This window comes from Trematomus bernacchii, unplaced genomic scaffold (genome assembly GCF_902827165.1).
Source record: "Trematomus bernacchii unplaced genomic scaffold, fTreBer1.1, whole genome shotgun sequence".
Lineage (NCBI taxonomy): Eukaryota > Metazoa > Chordata > Actinopteri > Perciformes > Nototheniidae > Trematomus > Trematomus bernacchii.
In genome coordinates, this window is record NW_022987547.1 from 2,981,413 (window position 1) to 3,008,721 (window position 27,309).

The window sequence follows — 27,309 nt, forward strand, 5'->3', positions numbered from 1 at the left end:
GGGGACTGAATTAGGGAGTTTTGTGGTATAACTCCCAATACAATGAAAACCCTCTCTGAACCTGAACTAATTTGTGGAGCATCAAAGCCACGTTCATCTCAATTGCAAAAAAAGGGTGCGATTAAGAGATGGCCTTCATGGTTTTTGGTTACTTTCAAGGAGTCTTCACATACAATTGAAGCCCCACTAAAACCAGATTCATAGTTAACTCGTCTAAATTGAAAAAGGAAAGCCATAATCCGTTCTGTAGCTTGACAGATAAGGCCACACAGAGTTACTTTTATCATTTATTCACCTAGGTTGGGGGGATAGACCTCCCCTGGCATTCCCATGTAAAGAGATGTCAATGACAAACACGTCCAACCAAACAAGAGAGGGTGAATAGGATTCCAGTCCATACATAAAATACATTTATTTACTATTTATTGAACCATCAGCATCCATTAGTCCCACATAGCATCCATCTGTGCTATTAAATATATAGAGATAACATCTGTGGAGGGATTTATTTACTGAATGTGTGTGTGAGAGGGGAGTTGGCAGAACGGGAATAGCTTATAGACGAAAAAGAGTGGTAGTGGGGAGGGGGAGCGTCGAGTCCGAGTCATGCCTGCAGTGTCCCCCCTTGTCTACATGATGCCACAGGAGGACAAGGGGTTGGCGATCTGGCAGGTGCAGGCTGACTGGCAGTATTGGCGCACAGTCTGGTAGCAACTGCGGTCGGCCTCCCCCCCCCACTGCACGGGCCCGTTGGGGTCGGAGGGCAAGCGGCTCAGGATGCTGGTGTTGATGGCCAGAGCAGCCAGGCCATAGTCAGTGAACAGCACCGTCTCGCGCCTGCACGTGGGGCAGGAGATGAACTTGTACTTGGGACAGGACTCGTAGAGGATCTGCAGGCACTCCTCACACACCGAGTGCAGGCAGGAGAGGATGCGCGGACGCTTTCCGGCGAAGTTGTAGGTGTGACCGCAGGTGGGGCAGTCCAGGGGCTCGCAGGGCATGACGGGCCCCGTGGAGGAGGACGAGGAGGTGGAGGAGGAGGTGGACGACGAGCGCAGCACGTACTGGTTGACGATGACGTCTTCCATCTTGTAGTGGAACTGGTGGTAGCAGATTTCGTTGGCACTGGTTTTGCGCTGCGCCAGGAAGCTCTGCTCCCTGCGCGTCACGGGCACAGAGGGGGACACCATGGCCCGGGGAGACCCTGTGATGTCCAGGGTCATGTCGCTGCAGGCCTGGTTGACGATGATCTCTCCTTCACCTCCGCCGTCCCACGCCACTCTGGGGGGCGGGGCATAGCGCGGCTGGGTGACGGGCACGGGGCACTCTCTGGGGAACTCTCTGGGGAACTTCTCCGACTGGATGATCTTCACGGTGTCCATGGGGATGGCGACGGGCTGAAATCTGAGGCAGGACATTCACACGTTCTTGGAGGTTGTAGAGAGAGTGACTGCAGCTCTAGTCAGCGCTGGACACCCCCCGCCTGGTTCTGGGCAAGGTGGAAAAGATTAGGCTCTTCCGGTAAAGTCAGCCATTAGAGGGAACATGGGGACGGATGGTTGCCTCCATGTTTTCCTCAGAGATCCCCCCTGGTTTGTGCGAGTTCAGCCTGTGTCTTTATGAAGCAAAGACTGATAGAAGAGCTTAGCCAGAGCACCGCAATCTGCAGCTCTTATTCTGTCACTGCTGATATGTGCAGATGATTTATTAACAGTCCAGTTTACAGTATCCGACCAGTGTTGACTACTTAAAGGTAGCTTATTTTGTTGTTTTCACTCACTTATGCTGATGTTGCTGTGCAGTCGTCTCTGATGGCTATTTGCAGAAACATATATTCACACACAAGGACGACTTTAGCACAATGATATGTTCTCACTCAGTGATGACACTAATAAATAATCTCATATGCACACAGATGCTCACATAAATACGTACAGTACAGGTTGGTGTGTTTCTGCATTCACAGCATGGTGGGGACTGAGTTCAGGCAGTACAGAATGCTCTGAGAGCTATTGTCCCATACTATATCCTGTGGCCTGCCTCTGACTAGCTTTTACACGTGGTTCTCACTTCAACACTCGCTTAACTTCCTGTGTGTTGCTGCGGGTGTGTTACATATTGACTTGAGTGCGTGAGAAAGAAAGAAAACCCTCCAGTCTTTTCTCTGCTATTAGTCCAGTTTGGTCAGGTGACCTGTGTGACCCTCTCAGTGGCTTGGTTGATAAGAAACAGGGAGGAGGTTTCTTTGGGAGGTGTCCTTTAATGCTCCAGGAAGCTGTTAGAACGACTCCTTCAGGCTCCAAGGCTCCTGAATTCCTCAGATGTTGTGGTGAAGGGTTTTACTTTCAAACAGTCCTCCCAGTGATAACAGTCTGAAGGATGCCTCTGTGCTTGGCTCCCCTTTTTCAGTTAATCGGACTCATACCGTGTCCTCAGGAATCCTTCCGTCCATCCTGGGAAAAGAGTAGAGAGATTTATCAAATAAATTGCTTTGATAACTGCAAATGTCTCAAATGCCACACAGAGATCTGGAAAATTGGAAAATGTTATTAACATGGTAGGTAGAGGTGTGCCATTTCCATTGTGTTTCATGAAAAGAATATCAGCTTTGAAGTATTAGTTTGACTTTGACCTACTGCTTCTGTGTATGATTGATTTGATCTTTCACAAACTTGGAAAGGATCTATTGTAGCTGAATGAGATGAGTTTCTGATGACAGAGGCCGTCACTTTTGCATATTGGCCTCGGCCCAGGTGTCTTTCATAAAAGAGTGAGACAATTATCATGTTGCCACACGCTTTGTGACTCACCTCTCTTTGGAATAAACACATGCAGTTTGCCACAAAGTCAGAAGATTATGTTGATATGTGTTGTGCTTAGCCTTAACAATAACAAATGCAGCACACCGACTGCGCCTCTTATGTCTGTGATGAGTGCAACTCAGAACATTATGATTTTTTTTTTAGGGCAGTTCTTAGAGAGAATTATACAGATGTTCCCAACAAAATGGCACCAGTGATTGTCCAGTATACACAGTACAACAGAGAGCAGCTTGACTTGTTTTATTCAGTTTAGTGAAGATTATTAGTGATGTCCATAATTCTGCATGTGAGCTCCCAAAATAACTACATTTCGATAATGATTGGTTCAAAAATAAAGACTGTTTAAAATGTGATAGTCATTCAAGTCAGCCACAGTGTGTGGTGAGAGCAGGTGATTGTGACACATGTTGCGGTCCGGCTGTTGTTGTACTTGCTGCTTCCTGTCAGCACGTCCTTAGTTGCGTCAGTGCGAGGCTAACATGTGTGGGAACAGGTTACACTCTGCATTCAAGGTTTCTATCGTACTGTGTGTGGGATTATGACAAAAGATCAAGTGTATTGATGGAGTTTTTTCTTTCCTTGACCAAAACAATAGCTGCCAACCAGCAGAGGAGGGAGGATGACACATCTTTTATTCTCTTCACGGCCGTCAACAGTGATGATTCATTAGAGAGAAAAAAGAAACTGTGCAGAGGAGGTGACCTACATGGCGATGAGGAGAGGGAGAGAGAAAGAGAGGAGGGCTGGTCTTGGTTTTCTATTTTTAGTTTGTTTATCTATGCACTTCTCAGAGGTTTCCTGTCCCCAACCCCTGCTGAAGATTCACACCGACAGAAAGAGATGTACCTTACAGGCGGAAGTGCTTTGGTCCATTACTTCCACGTGATGCAACAAGCCATATTGGGCAAGCAAGCAGACATTTGTTTACCCCCTTTATCCTCTCTCAATGAATCTGTTGACATATTCGTACGCCCCAATCTCAAACACACAGAGCTGTTAGCGAGAATCACTCACAATCTCACCAAATGTGTTCCACCAGTGCTGCAACTCTTCTCTCAAAATAGCCTCTTTTTCATCCTCTCACACACGCAGTATGCTTCATACACATTCTATAAAGATGGGGATATGCTTCTGGGGAGATGATTAGTGCTTTTAAAAGATATTTATGCAAAACATTTCAGAGACAAAATCTGAATGAATGTGTGATGGCCTTGGTGCAAGCATTCATAGTGCATTAAAAAATGAACAGCAATAACTCGATCTGTATGATCAGAAAAAGACAACATTGTCATTATATCACAATGTTATAGTTGAATCTATATAAAATCCCTATACGGCAGATGACACAAATAATCAAATTGATATTCAATGCAATGACTGTGTTCCACTGTTTCTACAAAATTCTACATAAAACATTCAACCTATTTTGTAAATTCCTTGCACACATTCATTTAAACCTATGGAAAAAAAAGAAAAACAACACACTCTAAATTAAGGCTGGATTTAAAAAAACATGTCTGTAACACGTTTAAGTACCATTACCTTTCTGATCGGATACTGTTTACTTATTCTATGATCAGGATTTTACTGGTTTAAATACTGGTGTTGCCCCTTTTAGACTGATTCTTGTTTCTAGTCAACATTTAATATGCATACTTTTTTTTGTCAAATCAAAAACGTTTGATTTAGAATAAATATGTTACATAAATAAAATATTTAGTATTTTTGGTATTCCTATCCTAAATAACTAAAACATCATATCAGCTTCCAACTCCTTAAACAATACCATATCTAATACGATACTTATTAGATATGGTATTGTTTAAGGAGTTTATATCATATTGATGTTTTCCTAGCTGGGGTTTAATTGAAAGAGTGTTACTTGATCTTTCATTCATTTCAAACTATAAGAATTGATGGATTGAATTAGAGTTAGACTGTTGAAACTGCCAGAATAATATACAGGAGGTACTGTACATCTGCAACAAGTCGATACATTCTTATAAGATTTCTTTAAAACTCTCCTATAGCCATATTGGTATTGGCCTCACAAATCATCACATACCTGTATATTAAACGTCTAGACACACTTTGTGGATATAAACAGTGTGTGTCTGTCTGGTTTTGGGCAGGAGTCGATTCGATAAAGCAAACAGTCTGCAGGAGGAGCCTTTGAGCCTGGGGGAGATGAAGCAGCTAAATGTACCCTCTAATTTGGTGAACGTGCTATGAAAAGGGCTGATAACTGATGCAGGCTGCCTGCTGATGGGCCGGTTTGGCGCAGCCTCTCCCTAATCGACAGAGCCCTGTGATTATGTAAGGAGCTCATCTCCGACCCATCCACCATATTAACACGGTGCTGCAGCTCTTTCACAGTCCTCATATAGAGTGTGTGTGTGTGTGTGTGTGTGTGTGTGTGTGTGTGTGTGTGTACATAACTCTGAATCCTCTCCCCGCACAGGAATTATTACACTAATGAAATCATGGCAGGCATTTGACCTCGTCATCACAAGAGAGAGGAGGAAGAGGAGAGCTGACCACAGGGATGGCCGAGGAGTTTTTCTCAGCAGCAAATTCCTCATAGCATTAAACACACACGGAGCACACACACATACACACACACACACATACACACACACACACACACACACACACACACTAGATCGTTCTCACCCTCAGAAGACTCCCCACCATGTCCTCGGCACCACCCTTTACATTCCAGCGCACACACAAACAAACAGATAACAAACAGATAAGAGCCTTTAAAGGAATATTTGTAAATGTGTCTACTATCAGTTATGCTACAGATTAAACTGGTACTGACACACACCTGAAGAGAGGAAAACACACACAGCTCCACACGCCAAGAACATTCCTATCCTCTCACACTCCCACTGTGTTGCGCCGTCTCCATCACACTCACACAGGAGAAGGGCACCATGTTCTGAATGAGTCAGACCCTGCCCATCAGTCTGTCTCCATGCATGCCTCTCCCTCTTTTTCTCTCAATGAAGATCTATATCTATCTGTCTCTCCCTCTTGCTGTCCATTCATCCATCCCTCTGTCTGTGAGCGGTGTGTTGGTCTGATGGTGCCCCTACACACCACATACCAGCAGTATGTCAGGTATGCCAGCTATGTGGAGATGTGTATCCACTAGCATCGCTACACATCTCTGATCGGACCCGCGTGGGATATTGTGTTTTGATTGCATAACGTGTCATGACCTTAGCGTGATCTGAGGACAAATCCCCTGATGTGTGTTGGTTGCAGCTCAGGAAAACATGGCACTTGCAGGGATTCTGAGAAATATTGGGTGTTATTGAAAGACCGAGGGATTTGCTTCTGTGGCATATTTGTGATTTGAAAAGTGTATTTAGTGTAGTACTGTATACATGAAGATGATGGATAGGAATTGGAGTGTTACTTGTTTTTATGTTTCTGGTGTTTTTGTGTTTGTTGTTTTTTTATTATTGCATGCTTTTCTCAATGGGGTTACAATCATTTTTCTAAATAATTGACTATATCTCCTTCACATTCCACATACAGTAGATGTCAAACACTATGTAAATGCTAGGATTTAAACACATCCACATGTCTTTCACCTGGATTCAGATATAGAAATGATATTTGTCTGTAAGTGTTATATTGACAGCTGTGATTACATCTAATTGTTCCATAGGCTTCTGTGTGATGACAGAATGGTTTTTGCAGGTGCAGAAAGTGCTAAGTTAGTATGTGGGGAGGTGTTGTTTTTAATAATTCAGCCCGCTGCCATTCATGGCAGACATCGGCCATTTTGCCTCGCAATTCATTACAGCCAAGTGCTCTTTGTTCTCGTCTATGTTTCTCCCACAGCAACAAAGCAGAGCTGCACACAGGCAGAAAACTAAAACGCAATAACCATCATCTCTTTGGCTGACACAGACCTCATAGAACATTCATGAGGAGAAAGGTTTAGCAAATGTCCAGCTCTTCAATAATAACAGTGGCTTGATTGATTGAGGCGATTGATTTTTGCTTTAAGGAGGCTGTCTCAGCTCAGGCTTAAGGTGGATGGCTTTGTTGATATCCTGCGAGCCGAGAATTGGGAGGGATAGAGGCGAGCTGGCCAAAATATTTTGCCCGTGTGATATGGAGCGGCTTTAGCATGTGGGAGGGGTGCGTTCAGGAGCAGCAGTTATGCAATCGCAGCATGGTGTACCCAGCACTCTCACTGCAGCGCCAATGTATGGCCAATATGGAGATTCATTGCTGACAGCGGCAGAACAGGCCGTTCCTGCTCTCTGTCCCCATCGCCACCCCCACTCTCTGTCTGTGCAGAGGTCTGTCAAATGTCATAACCGCTGGAGCCATCCTGTACCACATCATCATCGTCTATTCACCGATTGTAACCGCTGTATGCAGAATAGAAGGTGTGTGTCTGTGTCTTGCATCCATGTGTGTCTCTGCAAAATGATGCAACAACCATGTAAATCCCAGCTTAACGAAACAAAAGGCAAAGACCACCTCGCACAAAGACAACTACACAGAGGATTACATTAGTATGAAAGCCACATGGAGAAGCCACACCTCACAGATATGTAACATACAGACCCGACAGATATGATGACAAACACAGAGAAAAACCTCTTCCCTGAGAAAGTCATGCAGCCCCTTCCTCATCCTCACCTGTCCGTCTACGCACTTCTCTTGTCCCAGTCCTTCCCTCGCTCCTGTTCCAGTTGTTGCTGATGCTGTTGTGTGAAGATAAGCCGCTCGGTCGCTTTATTCAGGGGGGCGTCTCACCGGAGGGAGGATGCTCTCTCCTGTCCATTTGATCCTAGCTGCATAAACGACGTGCAGCAGTGAAAGAGGCTAACATGGAGGGGATGTAAGATGGAGGAAGCTGTTACAAGGTGGATGCGTCATGTCTCTGGCTGCTTTGGTCGAGGCTCCGCATCCCTAGTTCCTCTCCTCCTCTCCTCTCTGGCACCTTTGTCCTTCACTCTCCCACCCCTGCTCCTTCTCTTCCCGACAGTGGCTGAGCGTCTCCCTCTGGTCTCTCTTTCTCCATCCCTCTGCCTATAAGCCTCTCAATGTATTCAGCTTGTTCTGTGCAGCGAGCTGAGCTTCTGCGTTGTGTTTCTCTGCATGTACGTCCACTCTTCTGTTCTTGTCCTTTCTGCTTGTCTCTTCTTTCCGGTCTTCAGGTAAACCTCTCTTCTGGTACTTTCCTCTCTCCTCTGCTGTTATCTCTTCTCTTGACTCAGCTGCCGTTCATTACTCCTCTCTCTCCTTCTCCGTCTGCTCCAGCCAGTGCGCCTCTCTGTCACACATGCGCAGTGTTTTCACACATACATGCACACTCACACTCTACCTCTCTGGATCTGTGCCTCTGGCTCCCTCCGAATGCATGTGGCTTGCTTTGCCTGCCCACCCCCTTCTGTTTCTCTCTCTCTCTCTCTCTCTCTCTCTCTCTCTCTCTCTCTCTCTCTCTCTCTCTCTCTCTCTCTCTCTCTCTCTCTCTCTCTCATACACTCCCTCTCTTTCTCTCTCGTTGCTCTCTCTCGCTGCAGCACACACTGCAGTGCCTCTGCAGGCAGGATCACGTTTTCTAGTTGCCAGAGAAAATATTTCAGCCAATGAGGAACGGTAAGAATGCAACCCATCCTCCCCACCCCCCATGTTTAAGCATACATACGCACACACGCACACACACAAATAAAAGCACAGGCTTATTAAAACATATCATGCAAACAACCCTCTTAGAGCATGGTTTGTGTATAAATATGAAGGATTTGCACCAAGAGTCATTACACTCAATATGCAATATTAATACATATGCATCCACACCAACCAGGCTCAACACAGGATGTTGGTGGCAATAGCTGTAATCTGCGAGAGTGCAGCATATCTGACAATGCAAAAAGAGCATAATTTACTCACAAATGTTCCATTCGGCTGCGGCTGACTGGAGGCTTTTTTGAAAAACAGATCCATCACATTCGACACTGAGAACATGTATCATACTAACGTTTGCACAATTCCAACAAACCGAGGCTCGAAGCAAAAGTGTTAACAACGTTGCAAAGAGGTTTCATTTAGATTCATCCCCTTGGACTTTAAGAAACTTTGATGGACATTTGTCCCATTCCTTTTTTACATTTCATAGATCAAACACTATGTGTGACACTGCTCATTTTCCATATTCACCCAGAAACATGAAAGCAGCCTCCTATAAGCTCCTATCAAAGATTTACTAATTAATTGACGTTGCATAACATAGGATTTTAACAAGTTTTGCATCTATTGACCCAAAAATAATCCTCAGATCAAAGTAGAACAAAACCATGATGTAATTTTTCAATCAATATAAAAGGGATAACTTTATATAATCATGTAGTCTGTGGCTGCATAATGTAATGAGGGATAATCTGAACACCAAAAAGCTGCTGTTTGAAGGATTTTAGCAGTAAGTACTTGCAGTAAACTTGCTCTTTTCTCAGAAGTTTGAGGAAAACTCACAGTATGTGCTCATACTGTAGTTGATGCAATACAAGTTCCTCAAACTCAGGCTATTTAGAGTATAGTTCTTATTGTTATCTGGTAGTCTCATTTCTACTAACTGAAATTATCTTCTATTTACATATTAATTTAAAAATAATTCATGGCACATCAGTATTCAAAGGTGTGACACACAATACCTATTATTGTTCCAAAAGTGTACCTAACATGGGCAAGTTAACCGCTCTCTCACTGCAACTAGCATCAGTTAGCCTAGCATTCTAACTTGTAACTACACTAATTTATAGTTACTAATCGCAGGACGACATCCATACTCACACAAAGTCCAAAATGTATACTTAAACAATCCTCTCTCTCTATTTCTGTGAGCCCACTGCACAGATACAATAATAATGGTTGACATGTTACTTTAAAGCCTGATGGACATCACACCATCACAACACCCTTCTTGGATGGGTTTAACTTAAGCCAGAGAGCCATAGACTGAGTAACTAGCCACATATTTGTTGTAATGAGGCCACTGTGCCACTAGGAGGCCACTGTGTTGTATTAAACATTGTATCTTGATTTGTTGTGTTTTTCCTTCATTTAAAAAAAAAAATAAGCTTTCTCCATATTTCAAAAGATCTTAGAGTGGCCAGACGACATTGTCAGCAAATTGTTTGTTTTTATTCTTCTACTATCTATCAGATGAACTGTGTTAGACATTTAAAAATAATTCACAACATGTATTGTCTCTTCATTACTCATCACTGTGGCTAATGATGGCCGACAGATGGAGTTTGGTTCTCTATTTCTCTGTTGACTGCTGAGAGCTAGACATGCCTAAGACCTTTGACTGTGGTTTGTTACACTTAGTCACTGGCTGTGGTTAGCAAAATTACTGCAAGACGTATAATTCAGTCAGATATCAAGTCATATGCAGCTTCTAGAGAAAAAGGCAGTCATAGAAGAGAATACAACAGCAGAGAACATGGCATGTAAGTCCAAGGCAGAAATCATAAATCATTTAACAGCAGTGCACGTAGTCAAGGCCTACATTCGTGCACATTAACCACAGAGTTAGTGATAAGAGAGAGATAAGTGAGTCACAATGAGAATGACTTACAGTACATTAAAAAGTTATTATGTGACGTTTCAGAATTTATTTAAGAGCAGACTTAACCAGAAATTGAATGTGCAATAAAATAAAGTGCAAACTACTCAATGAACCAGGAGAGGGAAGCAAAGAGAGTCAAACTGGAGTTCACAACCATTTTCCCTGAGATGTTCATTATTCATTAACACCTAAAACAACATATAGTAAGATGCTTTAACAAGTGACAGCATTTGTAGACTTTGAGCACATAAAATGAGAAAAAAGGTCAAATTGGCATTATGTTGAGCATGTGAACTTAAAAACACATAAAAACCAGTCAATCCAGTGTCTCTTCATATGTAAACCAGAACGTTAATCAAGCCATAAAGGAGCATTTGTATTCCCAATTTAGAATTTTCCAAGTTTCCAAAATGAAAAACCTGGAAAAATGTCCAGATCTACAGTAGGTAAAGTGAAATACTTTAACAGTTTTAGACAGGAACATATTTTACAAAAATAAATATTGTGTCCTTGAGACGTTCATTTTCCATACATGGCATGCATACAGTAAAAATGATCCAGTATAGAAGTCTGCCAATGCATTATTATTATTTTACAAGGTTACAGTTAATTCATGTGTTCATAATTTACAATCATATAAAATCCTGTCCCTTAAATATAATTTATCCAAGAGCATTTGCGTCAATGGAGTTTCTTTAACCGTAAAAACCATGAAAGAAAACAGCGACACAAAGGAGAATGATGGCGTTGGCGTTGACAACGTTCCTCCATAGAGGCTTCTCTGTGGTGTCTGTGAGCTTCCGCTGCACCTCCGCCTGCTCCTCTGCACTCAACGTGGGCGCATTTGTCGGCTCCAGGCCGCAGAAACTCATCACTACCTTCTTGCAGCAGCCAGGATTCTCCCTGGGCTCTGTGATGGAAAGAACAAAGGTGATGAAGCAAATCTGCATGTGTGTTTGTATGTGTTTATATTCAATGTCTGCTGATTACCATCGATCTCCATATTGTTGGACTCTTGATTGTCGATCCAATCATCCTTTTCAATGTCAATCCTCTCCTCAGTACAGTTCCTCAGAGTCCAGCACAGTCGATACAACTATAACACAACACATGGGTTGAAACAAATTATTTATAAGGTTGGTTTTTGCAGGGACTTCCAGTGATGTTTGGGAGTTATTAATTATGTATCTATTCTTATCTCGCAAGCGGTGACGTACATGCTTGTCTTCGATGGGTTTGGTCACAAGAGAGATTCCCACGATGAGGATACAGGAGATAACAAACAGGATGATGGAGAAGTAGAGGTAGTGGACTCCACATATGATGGTGGGACATGTACTGGGTTCAACGCAGCTGCCTGTCCCAAAAGCAAACTCTGCAATCATTCTGGAGAGGCCGATAACTAAGCCAATCGTGAGGCCATAAAATGCACCCTGAGGAAAGAAGAAAAAGGAAAATGTTCAGTATAAGTGTTGGCATGACTATCTAGAGCAATGACACAATGACAAAGCTAACATGCTGCTTTTATAGCAAGTGACACACTTACTCTTAGTTGAATGTGTTGCTAACAATTGTTTTATTATGACAAACATATATAAAGGTATTTGACCATAAACTAAAGATTTGGACAAAATAAAACAAATCATAACCTAATGCTGATATATGGACATGATTACATTTAATCCAGACGGGGACGTGAATGTGTTCACAAGATTTAATCTAAAGGAAAAGAAAAAGAGTGCAAAAGGAAAAGTCAGCAAAGACAGTAGGCTTCTTTCTCTGGAGACCAATTCATGTTACTGCCAAATGTCATGGCAATCAATCCAGAAGTTGTTGAAATATTTCAGTCTGGAACCAACGTATCAACTCAACTAAATGAATCCTAATGAAAAGGAATACTTTTGGGCACAGGATAGATAAAGGTGCATCCAGCAGTCACATAAAACAGATATATGAAATATACATAATTGCAGATTGCAAATATAAATCAAGAAATCATGGGCAGGAAGAAGCTGGAGAAATGAGCAGAGAAAGTAAAGCAGCAGCATAATTGAGAGTGAGCTTGTCAGATAATAAAATAGTCCTCACTGGCTTGTGTTAATAGTCTGATGACAAATCTGCTGATGGTGTGCATGACTTCAGTGCTTTGGCTAAACTAATGTGACAATCGTGAGAATAAGAACCATTTCAACAGTTGGTCTATGTTCATGACACCTTTAGGGTATTTTGACCCCACCCCCACTTTTTCAGATCATATGACACATGTTGATTCAACTGCTTTATGGTCAGGGTAAACCAAATTTCCCAAGAAGTCCGAGAGCAGTAAGACAAAAGATGTTGAAAGAGACCTTTGGCTGGTAATTGCATAATAACTTTATAAAAGACTGCACTTTAACACACTCAACTCCTTTTTATCCAGGCTAGAGATATGGCTCTAAGGAAAGGTCACATCTGCCGGGTTGTCCACCATTTGGTTAAACACTGAAATATCTCAAAAACTATTGAAGGGAGTGCCATGGCAATTGGTACGTTCCTGGTGCCTGAAGCATGACAAAGTTCACATTTATGGCTTTGAGTGAAATATGAATTGTAATTGGATAAATAGAAGTTTATAGATTTCTAAACAATACAACTAGTACCATTATCGGATAAAAATGTCAATTTGTTCAATATTTTGGTTTCCATTAATAATAAGCTTTATTTGTATAGCACCTTTCATACAAGAATTTTAGTCCTACGTGCTTCAGAGTGGATAATTAAATAATATCTCATAAAATAGTCACAGAAAATGATAAGACTCAGTTGCACTTTGTGTTATGTGCTAATTAGCCAGAATAAGCATGAAACACGCTAATCTAAAATGGTTAACATAAACAGTTTACCTGCTTAACATCAGCATGGCAATACTGTCATTGTGAGCAAGTTAGCATGCTGACATTAGCACTCACAGCACTGCGCGTAGTTACACCTCGACAATGCTACTAACATGGCTGTAGGCTATTTGTCTTGTTTATATGGAGCATGCAGAAGATTTTTCTTAAAATTGAAATATGTAAAAAAAAAGGGAGATGATTGAAGTGGATACTCACAGACTCATTGACGCGTTTGCAGAAGATGGCAAGCATGAAGACAGCTGCAACAGGTGGAGTGAGGTAGCTGGTGATGGACTGGATGTAGTCAAAGAGCTGACCACTCTGGGCTTCCTGCACCACGGGGATCCACGCAATGCTCACACCAATCAGGAACACGATGAACACTCTAAATCAAAGATAGTGAGGCATGTATGATATCTCTCATCATCAGAAATCGTAATAAACAAACCCCCCAATTGTGTTTTACCTCCCAGCAATCATGAGTTCCTTTTCAGTGGCTGAGCTGCGGATCTTAGTGTAGATGTCCATTGTGAAGAGAGTACTGGCGCTGTTGAAGATGGAGGTGAGTGAGCTCATCAGAGAGGCCATCATCACGGACAGCATGAGACCTCGCAGACCTGAAGCAGATTTTAAAGATTCATTTCGGGAATACCGATGTTTGCATTTTCAGATCATAAGATAAATGTCTTTAGCCACCCACCATTGGGCATGAGTTCCACCACCAGTTTAGGATAAGCGATGTTGGTGCAGCCCACCTTGGCATCACAGTATCTTAGACATTCAATCGGGTCCACACATGCCACCTCGTCTAGAATTACATGAACAATAAGTCATTAAGTCATATTTAAATCCAGCTTTATGTTTGCAATACTTTCATCTTCTTGAGCCTAAATATGTCAGTCACATACTCACCAGTGTAAAGGATCCTGCTGATCATACCGGGGAAAACCATGAGAAACATAGGCAGCAGTTTCAGGTAGCCACACAAGATGCAGCCTGCCTTAACGTGAGATAAATTCTTGGCTGAGAGACAGCGCTGGACAATCACCTACAGGAGCAAGAAAACACGTCACAAATGGGAAAGATCAGTGGTGCAAAGATACAATCGATAAATAGGTTGAGTAAGTCGATTTGAAAAAAGTCATAATGGAAATAATTAGATTTAGGTTCAATGGATATGCTGTTGATAGTATTTTACTTTATAGGCTGACTTTATCTATGTGTTCGATGTCAACATTTAAATCTACTCTTCTCTGAGATCCAGCAACAATCTGCCTGTAAATCTTATCTCAGTCTCTGAGGCTGTAAGGTCTAACTAAAAGCATGTCTCTCCTCATACAGCAGGCCACCTTAAGAGCGCTCGAGTGAGTCAGGCAAAAACAGGCAAGATAAAAGCACAATAATGTGTACACAAATATGTACAATCAATTGAAAGAGTCTCTGTCTGTGTGTGTGTTTATGACCCTGGATTGTGGTTGAGCAAATGGCCAACAGTGCGGCCTGTTTGCTGGACTGACCTGATCTGTGCACCAGTACCAGGTGGCCTGAATGGTGAGTCCAAACACAAGGCCGGGCCATGGCAGGTCTCCTGTGATCGCATTCCTAAAAATATGGAAGGAGTCGGCCCGAGGCTCGTAGCAGCTCGCACTGATGTTAGTTGTTACAGAAGGGACGGCCTCCATGTAGCGCAGCTGGAATTGTTCATAACCTCCGACCTCATTGAGAGCTGCACATAGGTGTAAAATAACGTTATGAATCATTTTTACTCCAACACTAGATTTCACAAGCACGATTTTTATAGTCAAAATGGAAACTATAAACATATAAGAAGCTTAAAAACTTAAAATACCATATTACCAAAGCCCATAAGGATGAATGATCCCACAACCATGATGATAGTCTGTAAGGTGTCCGTGTAGATCACTGCAGCCAATCCACCTGAGATCAAATATCATGATGGTTTTAATTCATCCATTTTCTTTCAAAGTGATCACATTTTATTGTCCCTAATTTTGACTTTATGGAGAGAACTTTGTACATGATTTGATCCATTGTTACAAATTGGGTATTAGGTATTAAGCTGTATTATGTAGGCAATATTCCAAGTCTTTTTACAGCTAAAGTTGAGGTGTGTATGCGGTATTACAAAACAGCAACCAGCAACCAACATAAGGCCATTTCCAGCTTATCACAGTTTATGGGTAATTAAGCACAGTAACACACAACTGATCAACGAGACAGGAAGAGAGAGAGCGAGTGTGTGGGTGTGTATCTACATCTCCATATAAGGTCAATGGAGAAGACTTTACCCCCACTTGTAGCACCACTCTGTTAGGTAGATAAGAATTCTGGGTTTCATTTATGAAGTGAGTGCAATGGAAAATAAAGTGAATGCATCCTGATGGGACATACCTGTGACTGTGTACAGGGCTGTTATCGAAAGTAGCATGACAACAGCCAGGTAGATATTCAGCCCGAGAGCTTGGTTGATAAAAATGGCGCCAGAGAACATGTCTGCCTGAGTGGAGAGGAGAGGAGAAAACGCATAATTTCAATCAATAACGTACATCTCGTTGACATAGAGATAATCACTAATGATGTGGACACTTACTGAGATCTTGGTGAAAATATACAGGAAGAGGGACAGCACAGAGAGGTAGATGCGAATTCTCTGTCCTCCAAACCTCTTCTTCAGGTATTCAGGCATGGTGACCACCTAAACACATCCATAATAAATTAGGTTTTGATTTGAGTTACTTTTTTGTTGCTGTCTTTATGACTTTCAACTGCTATTTTTGCAGGACCACTTTCGACTTAAAGAGGACATACATTTCAAGTTTGCACTTGTAGTTTTGGGTTTCCATCAAAATTAGTTTTCATACAAATGACACATTATTTATGGTCTGTCAGAATATACTTGTATTTAATCTTTGAATGAAAGTCTCTGTGTTAGTGTTATACTGCTGTGACAGCTCCATTTCTGATGGTCTTGCAAGAGAAATTGTAAAGGTAGTTATTTTGTTTTCCGGAAAACCACAAGAAACTTACTGGGGTTTTTATTAGTAGGCAGATACCAAAATAAATGTATGCAAAAGCACTGGAGAAAAAGGGGGTTTCATGTTAAGTCCCCTTGAATGATTAAACTGTAAATTAAGTAAATAAATACATGTTTACCATGATTATGAATACATACTCTAACAGGTGAAGTGAATACATACGTATATATATACAGTACAAATGAAGGTGTTTTGTGGCCTGTGTGTTTCGTTTACCCCAGCTTTGATGTAGATGGGCACAAAGAGCCATCCCAGAATGACGACCACAATAAGAGCCTAAAATTGAAAAAAATGCACAACAATAAATAACCAATGCACCATTTCCTTAAAATATTCCTATAAAGTTGACTTCTGTTTCCTTCCTGTATCTGCAGGGTGGACCTCCCATGATAATCTTCACCAATCAGCTCACCTCAAAGAGATAACTGATAGTATCTGTCACAGGTTAGAAACACATGTGTTTAACCCTCCTGTTATATTCGTTTTTTGTAACAGCAATAATATTCGTGGGTCAATTTGACCCAGTACATGTTTAATTATCCAAAAATGGTCAGAAGCCCCAAAATCCAGATTTTTTTTTTGTACATAGTTTGTACCTTTTATTACTATCAATGAAATCAATATTTAGTGCAATTGTGTTATTCACCTCTCACAGATCATGGTTCCATTAGAATAAGTCACTCGTTTTTCACAAAACATATACATTCAAACACATTTTTCTATTTTCTTTTTTACATTGGAAAAACCTTGATATAAAATACATTAGTTTTGCATAACATAACATTTTTTAAATTACTTTTAAAATGTTCCAACTTTTTTTCCAATTGGTTGATGTTGATAAATAGAGACGAGACACCTCTTCTGTTCAGGGTCAAATTGACCCGTTCACTTAGAATCAAGCCAAATGAGTCATAAGGATTTGTATTGTGTGTGTGTGTGTGTGTGTGTGTGTGTGTGTGTGTGTGTGTGTGTGTGTGTGTGTGTGTGTGTGTGTGTGTGTGTGTGTGTGTGTGTGTGTGTGTGTGTGTGTGTGTGTGTGTGTGTGTGTGTGTGTGTGTGTGTGTGTGTGTGTGTGTGTGTGTGTGTGTCATTTTAGCCTCCACTTGCACTGCCGGGTCAGATTGACCCAAATACCATCTCTGTGATATAGACATGTAGGGGGGGGGTTCCAAATGCATGACATGAACCATTTTAATTGTACTTGTTTATTGCACTAATTAAGGTAAGGAGAAGAAGTTTCATACAAAAAAAATACTTGAAAGTATTTTTCGTAGATTTTCAAACTTTCAAACGGGTCAATTTGACCCTGAATGTAACAGGAGGGTTAAGAGGAGATCATGTTACACATCAGACATTATTACTCACATTCCATTCAAATCCACCAATAGCGATTCCTGAAGCTGCAGCGGTCCCAGCGATTCCTACAAAGTGACCACTGCCAATGTTGCTGGCAAACAGTGATGCTCCAATCTGTGGAGTGCAGAGTTATATTCATAAACCATTTACATCATTTTTTGGTTTTCAGCTAACTGTGCCTTTATTTTTTTACAGTATAATTGTACTGATGTAATGCCTGTCTGTCTGTATTTCCTTTATCATCATCTGTAAAACACTTCAGGTTTGCTTTGGCTGTGAAATGTGCTACTAAAATACATTGTTTTAATCTTGCCTCTGCTTGAATAATAAGTGATTTACTCCACATGACTCTATATAACATGAGGTGATATTCTATAATACAATTAGCATCAAACAATATAAAACATGTCAACATGAGATACCCACCGGCCACCACACCATACTCCTCCCTGCAAGGAAGAAACCACCGACTGTGGCTCGGTTGGTGCGGACCATAGCCTGCAACAGAAGAAGAACATTTAAAGAATCCTTAAAACAGCACAAAACAGCAACAGACTCTATTTTTCAGTTATATTTGTTAATGATTACATTTTGTGTTATGTACAGCTGTTAAAAGTGATAAAAAGAGTGAAAGAAACATATTTCTACATACAACTTCCCAATATCACAGTAAGTGTATAATTCTTCCTACACCTTTGTGGACATGACATAGTTATTTATGTTGTTCATGTGAATTGTTATACTTGCTGTTGATTTTATTTTAATTGTCTTTTTAAAAATAATTAATTACATGTTTAAAATAAACCGTGAAATATAAATCTTGCTTTGCTCTTCATTAATCTATCTATAAATATGCATTCTGAAATTAAAATGTACTCTGATCGGCAATACAATTATACTGCTGTGATTGCACAATATGAACCAACTAGATTACATATCATCATATCAAGTGCTGCTGTAAAGGTCTCTGCTGGTTAGAGGCCTAAAACCTCTTATTTCAGAATGCAAATAAATATATTCTTGAATTCTCCAACATGTAACAAACATTTATAAATATATTTATATTTTCTCTTTCTCTTAATAAAGACATATTTATTCTTATTTAAGTAAAGCAACTCTCACAACTATAAAACTGTTGAAGTGTTTCGTATTCACAGAGAAGAAGGATTTAAAGGGCAACTGAAATGAACTCACCCATACTCCAACAGCCATCACAACCACAAAGTAAACCACAATAACGGAGATATCTGCAGCATTGTTAAGAGCCACGCCGGCCGTGCCATTTCTCGCATTGCTCCTCATTAAGGAGAACCCAAAATAATCCTTAGACATTTTGCTGAGAGGCTGACCAGAGAACAGGACTGTTGCTGGAGTCGCTCCTCTTTGACTGAATCACCTGCACAGACACTTATGTACCTTTGGCTGAGGTGTGTGTGTGCGTGTGGTGTGGTGTGGTGTGTGTGTGTGTGTGTGTGTGTGTGTGTGTGTGTGTGTGTGTGTGTGTGTGTGTGTGTGTGTGTGTGTGTGTGTGTGTGTGTGTGTGTGTGTGTGTGTGTGTGTGTGTGTGTGTGTGTGTGTGTGTGTGTGTGTGTGAGAGAGAGAGAGAGAGCGAGAGAGAGTGAAATAAAGACAGTGTGTAGGAAAGATAAAGTGGTGGTAGCGGTAGAGTTTGCTTATCTAATAAATGACCAGATAGTGTATTTAGTTAAAATCTAGATGCTCTGATTAACCTTGCTGATACATGGCGGGGTTTGGAAACACCTTTCAGCAAATAAAAAGTGTTGTCAATGATCAACCCACAAGGAAATACCACAAGTTAAGAAACAGGTGTTTTTTTTAGACAACCGACCACATGAGCACTGCACTTATATTCAGTTCAATTTAAACGGACACAATGGCAAATATAACACCATAGCCAAAGCCCTATATTACAATTTAGAAGATTTAAAAAAAGGAAAAAAAGATAGAAAATAACAAATTGAACCATCCAACAGTATATAAAGTAATTCAAATGTACTCCACCTATGCCAGCGATACGTTTAAAATGCTTCTTATGTGATTAAGCATCGAAAATAATATTGCATATTATGATATTAAATAATTGTATTCTGAAAGGGACCATTTGCCTATATATCTTTAGCTGTTTATACATTTGTGCTATACATGTAAGTGAAATATCTGATGTATGAATTTGACTACACTGATAGAGCTCCACTTACTTACACTTAAAAGACATGAGTACTTTTTACAAACTGCTTCCTCCTGAAGGAAATAAGGTTTCTCTGGTTAACACATTTAAGTTCTTTCCGACCTCTCACTGCCCCTTCAGACTGACTTTGAAACCTCTGTTAATAAGTACAACAGGAATATCCAACAGGTACAGCTAATAACAACACACCATGATGTGTTGAGTAGTCTAACCAAGCAAACGTTTGCTATTTATTTAACTAACACTAGCAGAGTAATCCAGGGAGAGGCATAAATGACTTGATTTAGTTTAATATTTGATTTAGAGCAAGACATTTATTTTTCTATGAACAAGGAAATATGTTCTCATTTACTGTAAGTCGCGTACAAAAGAGGACCTTAACCCTGCTTCCCACAGTAAATACTAAATATAACACTTTTCCCTTAAAGACATGATTGTTTATTTGTGTTCATTATTAGTCTAACAGTATAAAATATATTTATTTCAAAATGTTCGAGTATATCAACCCAAGTACTGTGCTTGGGTAAACTTTACACTTTATGCGTTATTATACTGCACTACCATTTCAAATACATATACAAAATAATAAAACAATATGAAATCAACAGCTCGTGTGTTATGGTGGATTACTACATCATATAATTTATATTCTGTAATAGGCCAGTCTACATAATGAGTACTTTAACTTTTGATACTTTAACCATTTACTATGTTGATGCAAATGTTGTATTATTATTAATTACAATTTTAAAATAATGCATCTTACTTGAAACAGTATTTGTACACTGATTTGTGCAACAGTTTGAACTCGGTAAAAGGGTTGAGTACTTCTCAAATCACAGTTGGTTCCTCACTCCTATGTTGTCCACATAGTCCACTCATGTTGTCTTTTTAAACCTTTTTGTGTGGACAGACTGCATGATTGACACCTCCCATCCTGTTTTGTTACAACATGATCATTACCTTATAGTTATACAATGTAGTGACGTCACGTTATCTCCAACAAAGCTCCACCCAGCTTCAACCTGACTGGAGGTGTAATCAACCAGAAGGATTGAAAACACTTGTGTTTGTGTGCACATGACCTTACATATTAACAAGAAATAGAGAAATGTAATGTTTTTACCGTGTGTGGATGTACCCGGGTGTCATGGGTGCTTGCCCAGGGTTACAGCATACAGTGGATTGTGGCCTTGGCAAAAGGAAAATAAAACTTTGTTACAAACAGCAAGCCAGCAATCTTGATATTTAAATGTAGGATTAACAAAGTGACTGTGATGTTAATGTTCACTGAGACAAATGTGGTTACAGGTTCAGCACCCAGAAAACACCAATTTGGTTTTAACCAAGCTGTATCTCTGTACATAACCTAAGTACCAATGACCATATAGTAAGTGCATCTTATCCTAATTATAACCTAATGTGATTAAGAGATCAATTAACTTATAATCACCTAAAACCCATCAGTATGCACTCAGTAAGCAGTGATTGAATTATTGAAGGCTGTTTTATTCAATTGCATCAGGTGTACCTAGTCTTGCAGCTCTGTCTCTTCAAATCTGAATACATTTGATTTACCCTTAAATCCAGCGGTTACTGCCACACAATCTAATTCAAACCACATTTTAAATACCAACCTACCTCCAACATCTGTGCACTCTCACCACCTTTGTCCCAGTGTTTTAGATGGCTTTGATCCAATGAATTGATGCTTGCTGCTTTATGTATTATTATAATGCTGACATCCATGTCCAAGACTAGTGTTCTGTCACAGCTGATGATATGGGGGAAGAAAGGAGAAAAAAGGAAAACAATTATTCCGGTTAATGCTCTGGCATAAAGAAAAATTATTATTATTGCTAATGTGCTACAAAATAAAATAAAAGCGATTTATTGTACACACAATACTCAAATTAAAACATGTATTGTTTTAGATGTGTATAATAAAATAATGGGTAACGGGGAGCCAAAGCTATGCAATTGTGTGTTAATCTTCCACATCATAAAGGCTTAAGGAGGAAAAAAAACTACATTACAGCAACCACCACAGGACTTCTTCAGAAAAGTAACACCCTGGATGGTGAAGAGAGGAAGAGATGTAAGGGAGTTATATAGGAGAGTTATCAGACTGCTGCTGTTACAAATGGCTGCTTGAAACCCCTAAATGAGGACAATCAATATTAACTTGAATGAAAATCAATCACTGGAATGAGGCCAGTGCTCTGTGGGATTAAGGCTCGATCACACTTGCTGATTTCAGTCCTGATATTAAACCCGAAAGCAGCCGTCAGACTGCTAACATCCACAGACAGGACAACATTTTCTCAGCCTATTTGGATTTTTATGTGGCCCAGTTTATTTATTATTATTTACTAACCCGTTTCCCAAGACAAAAATCTGATAATTAGAATTGTTTAAAACACACATCAGTATAGCAAGACCACAAACAAGCACTGCAGATTAGTGCAAGACATTGATCTCTTGCAGGATCCATTCCCCGTAGTCTGCATAGTGTGGGAAAGTACATACTGTAGTTGCATTGGCAAACAGAGCAGTGAGTGTCCTGCGGTCAACACAGACACAGATCAGATCTATGATTCAGGAGACTCAGGCACATGGCCTCAAAACACAGACTTATGAACAGTTATTATTTCATTAGCATGGTTGGCTTTCCATCAAGTAAAACATTAGGAAACAAAGATACTAAATAGACATGATCATTGAATGTAGCGACCTCTCTGGGGGTAAAGTGTCATTGCTTTGGTGTCGGGCATCCAATAAATGCAGTGGTCCCACATGTCATAGTTACACATTTCAATCAATCATTGGTATACAGCTAATCGATTACAGAAAATTGAACATTATTACTTCATAAACTATAGGTTTTCAACAAAATTTGCTGTAAATATCTGGAAGAATCAAAAGGTGTCTGCATATCTGTTAACCTGCAGCTGGACATGTGTATGATGCTAACAGAATTCTGTTAAGGAATTCATCAATTTGTTTTGATAAATCTTACACACAAAAACTACTAATAAAGATTGCAGTTGAAATAATACATTTAAAAAATAAACTAAATAGCCTGTATTAATGAATATATTGACATAATGATTGGTCTTATCTACCCTACAGTAAATGCGGAATAAAGACGATTGTGGCAGAGTTCAGTTGTTGGCCAGCATAATTGATGTGCATTAGTTGAAGAGTGTAATCACAACAGCATCTCTGGGCACTGTTCCATATTCAGTATAAGAGGAAAGTGTAGCCACAAGCCATGACAAAGAATGCAGGCCTTTCACCCAGGGAGCTGTTTATGCTATAAAGGATGTTAGACGAGGGTGAAAGAGGTGCTTCAAGGTGATCAGCTGGAACCTGCAGACAGCCCCTCTGCAGTCATTATAGGCGAGGCTCCCCTGTACGTCAAAACCACAATGCACCCTCTCTCTGATCACGCTGGGTTTTTGTGAGCAGAATTGTGGGAGCTGTAACGCTGGTGTCTATCAGGCCTTTTTCAGCTCCCAGGCATGTGCTGAGCCTAAGCTTTCTCTATCTGAGGGTTACGTACAGCCACTCACCCTTAACAGTGAGGGTGGGCTGAAGATCGGAAGGTTGTGAGTTCAAATCCCGCCAGGAACACCACCACTAGTGTGTCCTTGAGTAAGGCACTTAGCCTTCAGTTACTCCAGGGAGAATGTCCCTGTAATTGGTAATTGTAAGTCGCTTTGGATAAAAGCGTCAGCTAAATGAAATGTAATGTAATGTAATGGTAAGAGAAACTGGAGGAAACAACTTCTTAGATCTGGTGACTAGCCTTTTTGACTTGTCAAACACAGGTGTAAATAGTAAAGTTGTCAATTGCTGCAAATTAGAAATTGTTGGAAATAAGTCATCAATAATGTTATTGGCCTTTCCTGCCATGGAACTATGTTAAGTGCAGGATGTACAGCACACAGTCAAATCCAAACTAAAATACAGTCTTGCTTTAGGTTATTAGCCAATATTGCAGGAGAACCGTGTATCTTTTGTGTGTAAAAAAAACTCAAGGTTCAACATGCACTATTTATTTGCACAACAGCAACGATAAGGATATGTTAGCCACAAGGTGGCACTTTGGCACAACCCTGAATAAATGGTGCATCACTGTGACGCCAGCAAAAATAAAATAAAAAAGCTGTTGCAGCACAAAATAGATTAGCCTACATAACAAAAATACTCGTAGATTGGACATTTTAAATCAACTATCCTGCATTTTGTATGTTTAAATGTAGGTCAGAGGTCATCTTTCAGTTGATGCAGGCTACTGTTCGAAAGCAGAATAGCATTAGATTTAGTAGGCCTGTGTAATTTTCCAATGAGTAAGACCCAATTGATATATAATATTTGAATGTGTCATTTAAATAACGATACCGTGGTGTAAACAAATATAGCAGACAGGTCGCTTTTCTGTTCTGAAAATGTTAATTTCACCTGTAGTACACATTCACAACAGCAGATGGGGCAAGTAAGCTGGTTATATTTCCTTAAGGGAGTGTAGTTTGTAGCTTTCCTTTATTATTATCTGTCCGGGTGTAGCTTGTTTGCTAATTAGCCCCACATCTATCAAGCTAATTAAGCCTTAGTCCAGTTGAAATACAGGGATGTTGATCTCCTTCCTGTTTTGTTATTAGGATTGAGATCAATGTAGCCTATAGCTAATATTAGTAAAAACAAGTGGAAAACGTCGCCAAACCCCTTGTTATTGTTACCAGCAAAGTCAACTTCGAAACCAGTCAAGAAATCAACTTAGCTAAGAGGATGCTAATGCAAGCAAATTAAAAGAAATGCTGTTGTTTCCCAAAACGACCTGCTTCCAAGAAAGAGCCTGACAGGACTGAAGCCTCAGCCTGAACCCTTCTAGCTGCTATTTACACACAGGTACATGCTACAGGTGAGACACAACTTACTTAATGAACTTCATAAGAGAGCTAAAGAAAGACTTTCCGACTTACCTGTGTGAGTGACATGGTAGCATCGAAGCTAGACCTAACCATAGAGGCTAATAAAGGTGCACACATTACACAGAAGAGGATGACATTTCATCACAGTCAGGGGATAATTGACTGCTTCATCCTAGCTCTACCTGCCAGAGCAAGTGATAACTTGAGTCTCATTAAGTCTGTCAACCATCTTAAACCAATTTCAGCAACCCAGGAACTTTTCCTTAGCCTTTTGCGTTCAAGGCCCCAAGAGAAATTGTACTTAAGACAATGATACCCATAGTGACACAACCTTAAACCATGGCACTAGTTCTTCTCTTTCATTTTAGTCCTAGGCCTTAAAGGTCCCATGTCATGGCCATTTCTACTGATCATAATTCCATTGTTGAGGTCTAATAAAATACATTTATATTGTGCAATTTTCCAAAATCACATTGGTTTCTCATACAGCATCTCTGTATAGTATGTGTATTCACTCTCTGTCCTAAACGGCTTGTTGGAGCTCCTGCCACCCCCTCCTCCTGCCACCCCCTCCCTGTGAGCCCAGTGGCCGTCTGCGAGACAGCGAGACACAGCGAAATCCAGCCCCAAACACACACACGCAGTCTGGCTGGGAGTTTGTGTGTGTGCCCAGGCTGAGTTCCGCGGTGTCTCGCTGTCTCGCCAACCCCACACCAGTGAGCCAGCTCACAGTGTCCCGCTCCTCGCAGCAGCGAGCCTCGCAACGTCCCGCCGAGTGTGTGTGTGTGTGTGTGTGTGAGGAAGTCCGCAGATTGGTCCAAACGTAACGGCTCCGCGGACGTAACATAACGTCACTATACCCGAAATACGTCACTATACCCAAGAAGTAAACAATGGAAAAAGAGAAATCTCCAACGAGGCGTTCTGGGGCAGCATAGACAGGTCTTTTCTGTGTTATGGCGCAGTTCCACTACAGCGCGGAGCTCGCTTTAAGCGTGCCGTGTCGTGCTGTGCCCGTTTTTGGTTGCGCTTCCACTAGGCCTAGTTCCGGCCCGGCCCGGGGCCACTTTTTCACGTCTTTTCTGGCCCGAGAAAATTGTGGTTCTATCGAGGCCAACAAACAGGGCTGAGTCGGGCTGAGTATGCTAAACTAGAGAGAGGAGCGCTGGCAAGGGGGCTACAACTACAACAAGATGGACATATTTGACCGTGATTTAATTGTAATACACGTTTCAAAATGATGCCGAAGTAACAACATACTGATACCGGTTAGTAAAAACCATGAATTAATGCTTTGTCAAGTCTGCAGACAGACGGCAGGCGAAAAATCTTTTAAAATGCGTGTTTTTCTAGGTGGAGATTGGCTAAGCTAACGCAGTATATGCTCCGACCGTCCACACTCACAACAACGGCCTATACAGACATAAATAAAGCAGCGACTGTATTCACCATGACACAGGCAGTCTGTGGTGTGTACTTGTTTAACTTTTGTCGAGTTTCTGAACATATATAAGGAGCTGTGAGCTCTGAGTGCTAACAGCTAACGGCTGTGTTGTGTTTCTGGAGTTCTCATTGAAGATGACGTCACGGCTCCGCCTACACTGCGTTACTATAGTAACTACCCCAGTTCCTAAACTGTAATGGAAGCGCAGCATGAAGTGAGTCGGCCCTGTTAAGGCCAAGCCGTACCGAGCCGTACCGAGCGTGGCCGAGGCCGACCGTGTAGTGGAAATGTGCCATTAGAGTTTTACTCGCTACAGGGTGTACTTTGAGGGTTTGTGACTCTGCAGACCGTTTACATGCATAAAAAGCTACATAACACACAAGGGTACTGGGCTCATAGGGAGGGGGGGGCAGGAGCTCCAACAAGCCGTTTAGGACAGAGAGTGAATACACATACTATACAGAGATGCTGTATGAGAAACCAATGTGATTTTGGAAAATTGCACAATATAAATCTATTTTAGTAGACCTCAACAATGGAATTATGATCAGTAGAAATGGCCATGACATGGGACCTTTAAATGTAGGCCAATGAGATGAATGTGCTCAAGCTTGCATATCTCCTGTTATTTAATTCCATTTTCATATAATTACTGGTTATTTCCTGCAATGTCTACTTAAATGTAATCTTCTCTAAAGTAATCTATAACTTACCTGTGCAACCTTAGCAGTGTAGCTTTGTTTTGTATTTATTGGACTACACATTTTGATGTTGATTGTACTGTTAATGTAATTGTTTTCCTTTTTTGATAAACATGAGCTAAACACTTTAATTGAAAAGTAACTGCCTGTTGTGGTGCACATTCCCACATAATAGTTTTTTTTCACAGCAGATGTTTTGAGTTGTCATAGCAGGAAAAGCACAGGTGGAACCAATATGTTAACGAGGGCTTAACAATGGTGTCCAAGTAAACCAGCCCTTGATAATCACAATAACTGGACTCACT

General features: G+C 40.8%; 2 protein-coding genes across 3 annotated transcripts; both read right to left on the minus strand.

Annotated features, from left to right (window-relative positions):
- Positions 1 to 274: 274 nt before the first annotated feature.
- rnf208 (ring finger protein 208) lies at positions 275 to 8,273 on the minus strand. 2 transcript variants are annotated; one of them, XM_034122803.1, is made up of 2 exons: positions 7,510 to 8,273; positions 275 to 2,453 (listed from the first exon to the last, which is right to left on the minus strand). In XM_034122803.1, the coding sequence occupies exon 2, from the start codon at positions 1,416 to 1,418 to the stop codon at positions 630 to 632; it is 789 nt and encodes a 262-aa protein (XP_033978694.1). In that variant the 5' UTR covers positions 1,419 to 2,453; positions 7,510 to 8,273; the 3' UTR covers positions 275 to 629. The 2 variants fall into 2 exon arrangements, with proteins under 2 accessions (XP_033978694.1, XP_033978693.1); XM_034122802.1 differs by having other exon boundaries at positions 7,494 to 8,273.
- Positions 8,274 to 10,451: 2,178 nt separating this feature from the next.
- On the minus strand, positions 10,452 to 19,077 carry slc5a1 (solute carrier family 5 member 1). Its single transcript, XM_034122804.1, is given in 16 exon segments — positions 10,452 to 11,338; positions 11,419 to 11,524; positions 11,646 to 11,861; positions 13,518 to 13,687; positions 13,690 to 13,766; positions 13,768 to 13,918; positions 14,002 to 14,109; positions 14,214 to 14,349; positions 14,819 to 15,027; positions 15,159 to 15,239; positions 15,714 to 15,819; positions 15,913 to 16,017; positions 16,574 to 16,633; positions 17,723 to 17,827; positions 18,140 to 18,211; positions 18,908 to 19,077. Coding segments are annotated over 16 exon segments (2,055 nt in total). The 5' UTR covers positions 19,046 to 19,077; the 3' UTR covers positions 10,452 to 11,123.
- Positions 19,078 to 27,309: the final 8,232 nt, after the last annotated feature.

What these genes read in the sequence shown, in the direction of transcription:
- rnf208 (XM_034122803.1), bottom strand. Translation starts at nt 1,418, where the DNA reads ATGTCCTGCCTCAGATTTCAGCCCGTCGCCATCCCCATGGACACCGTG.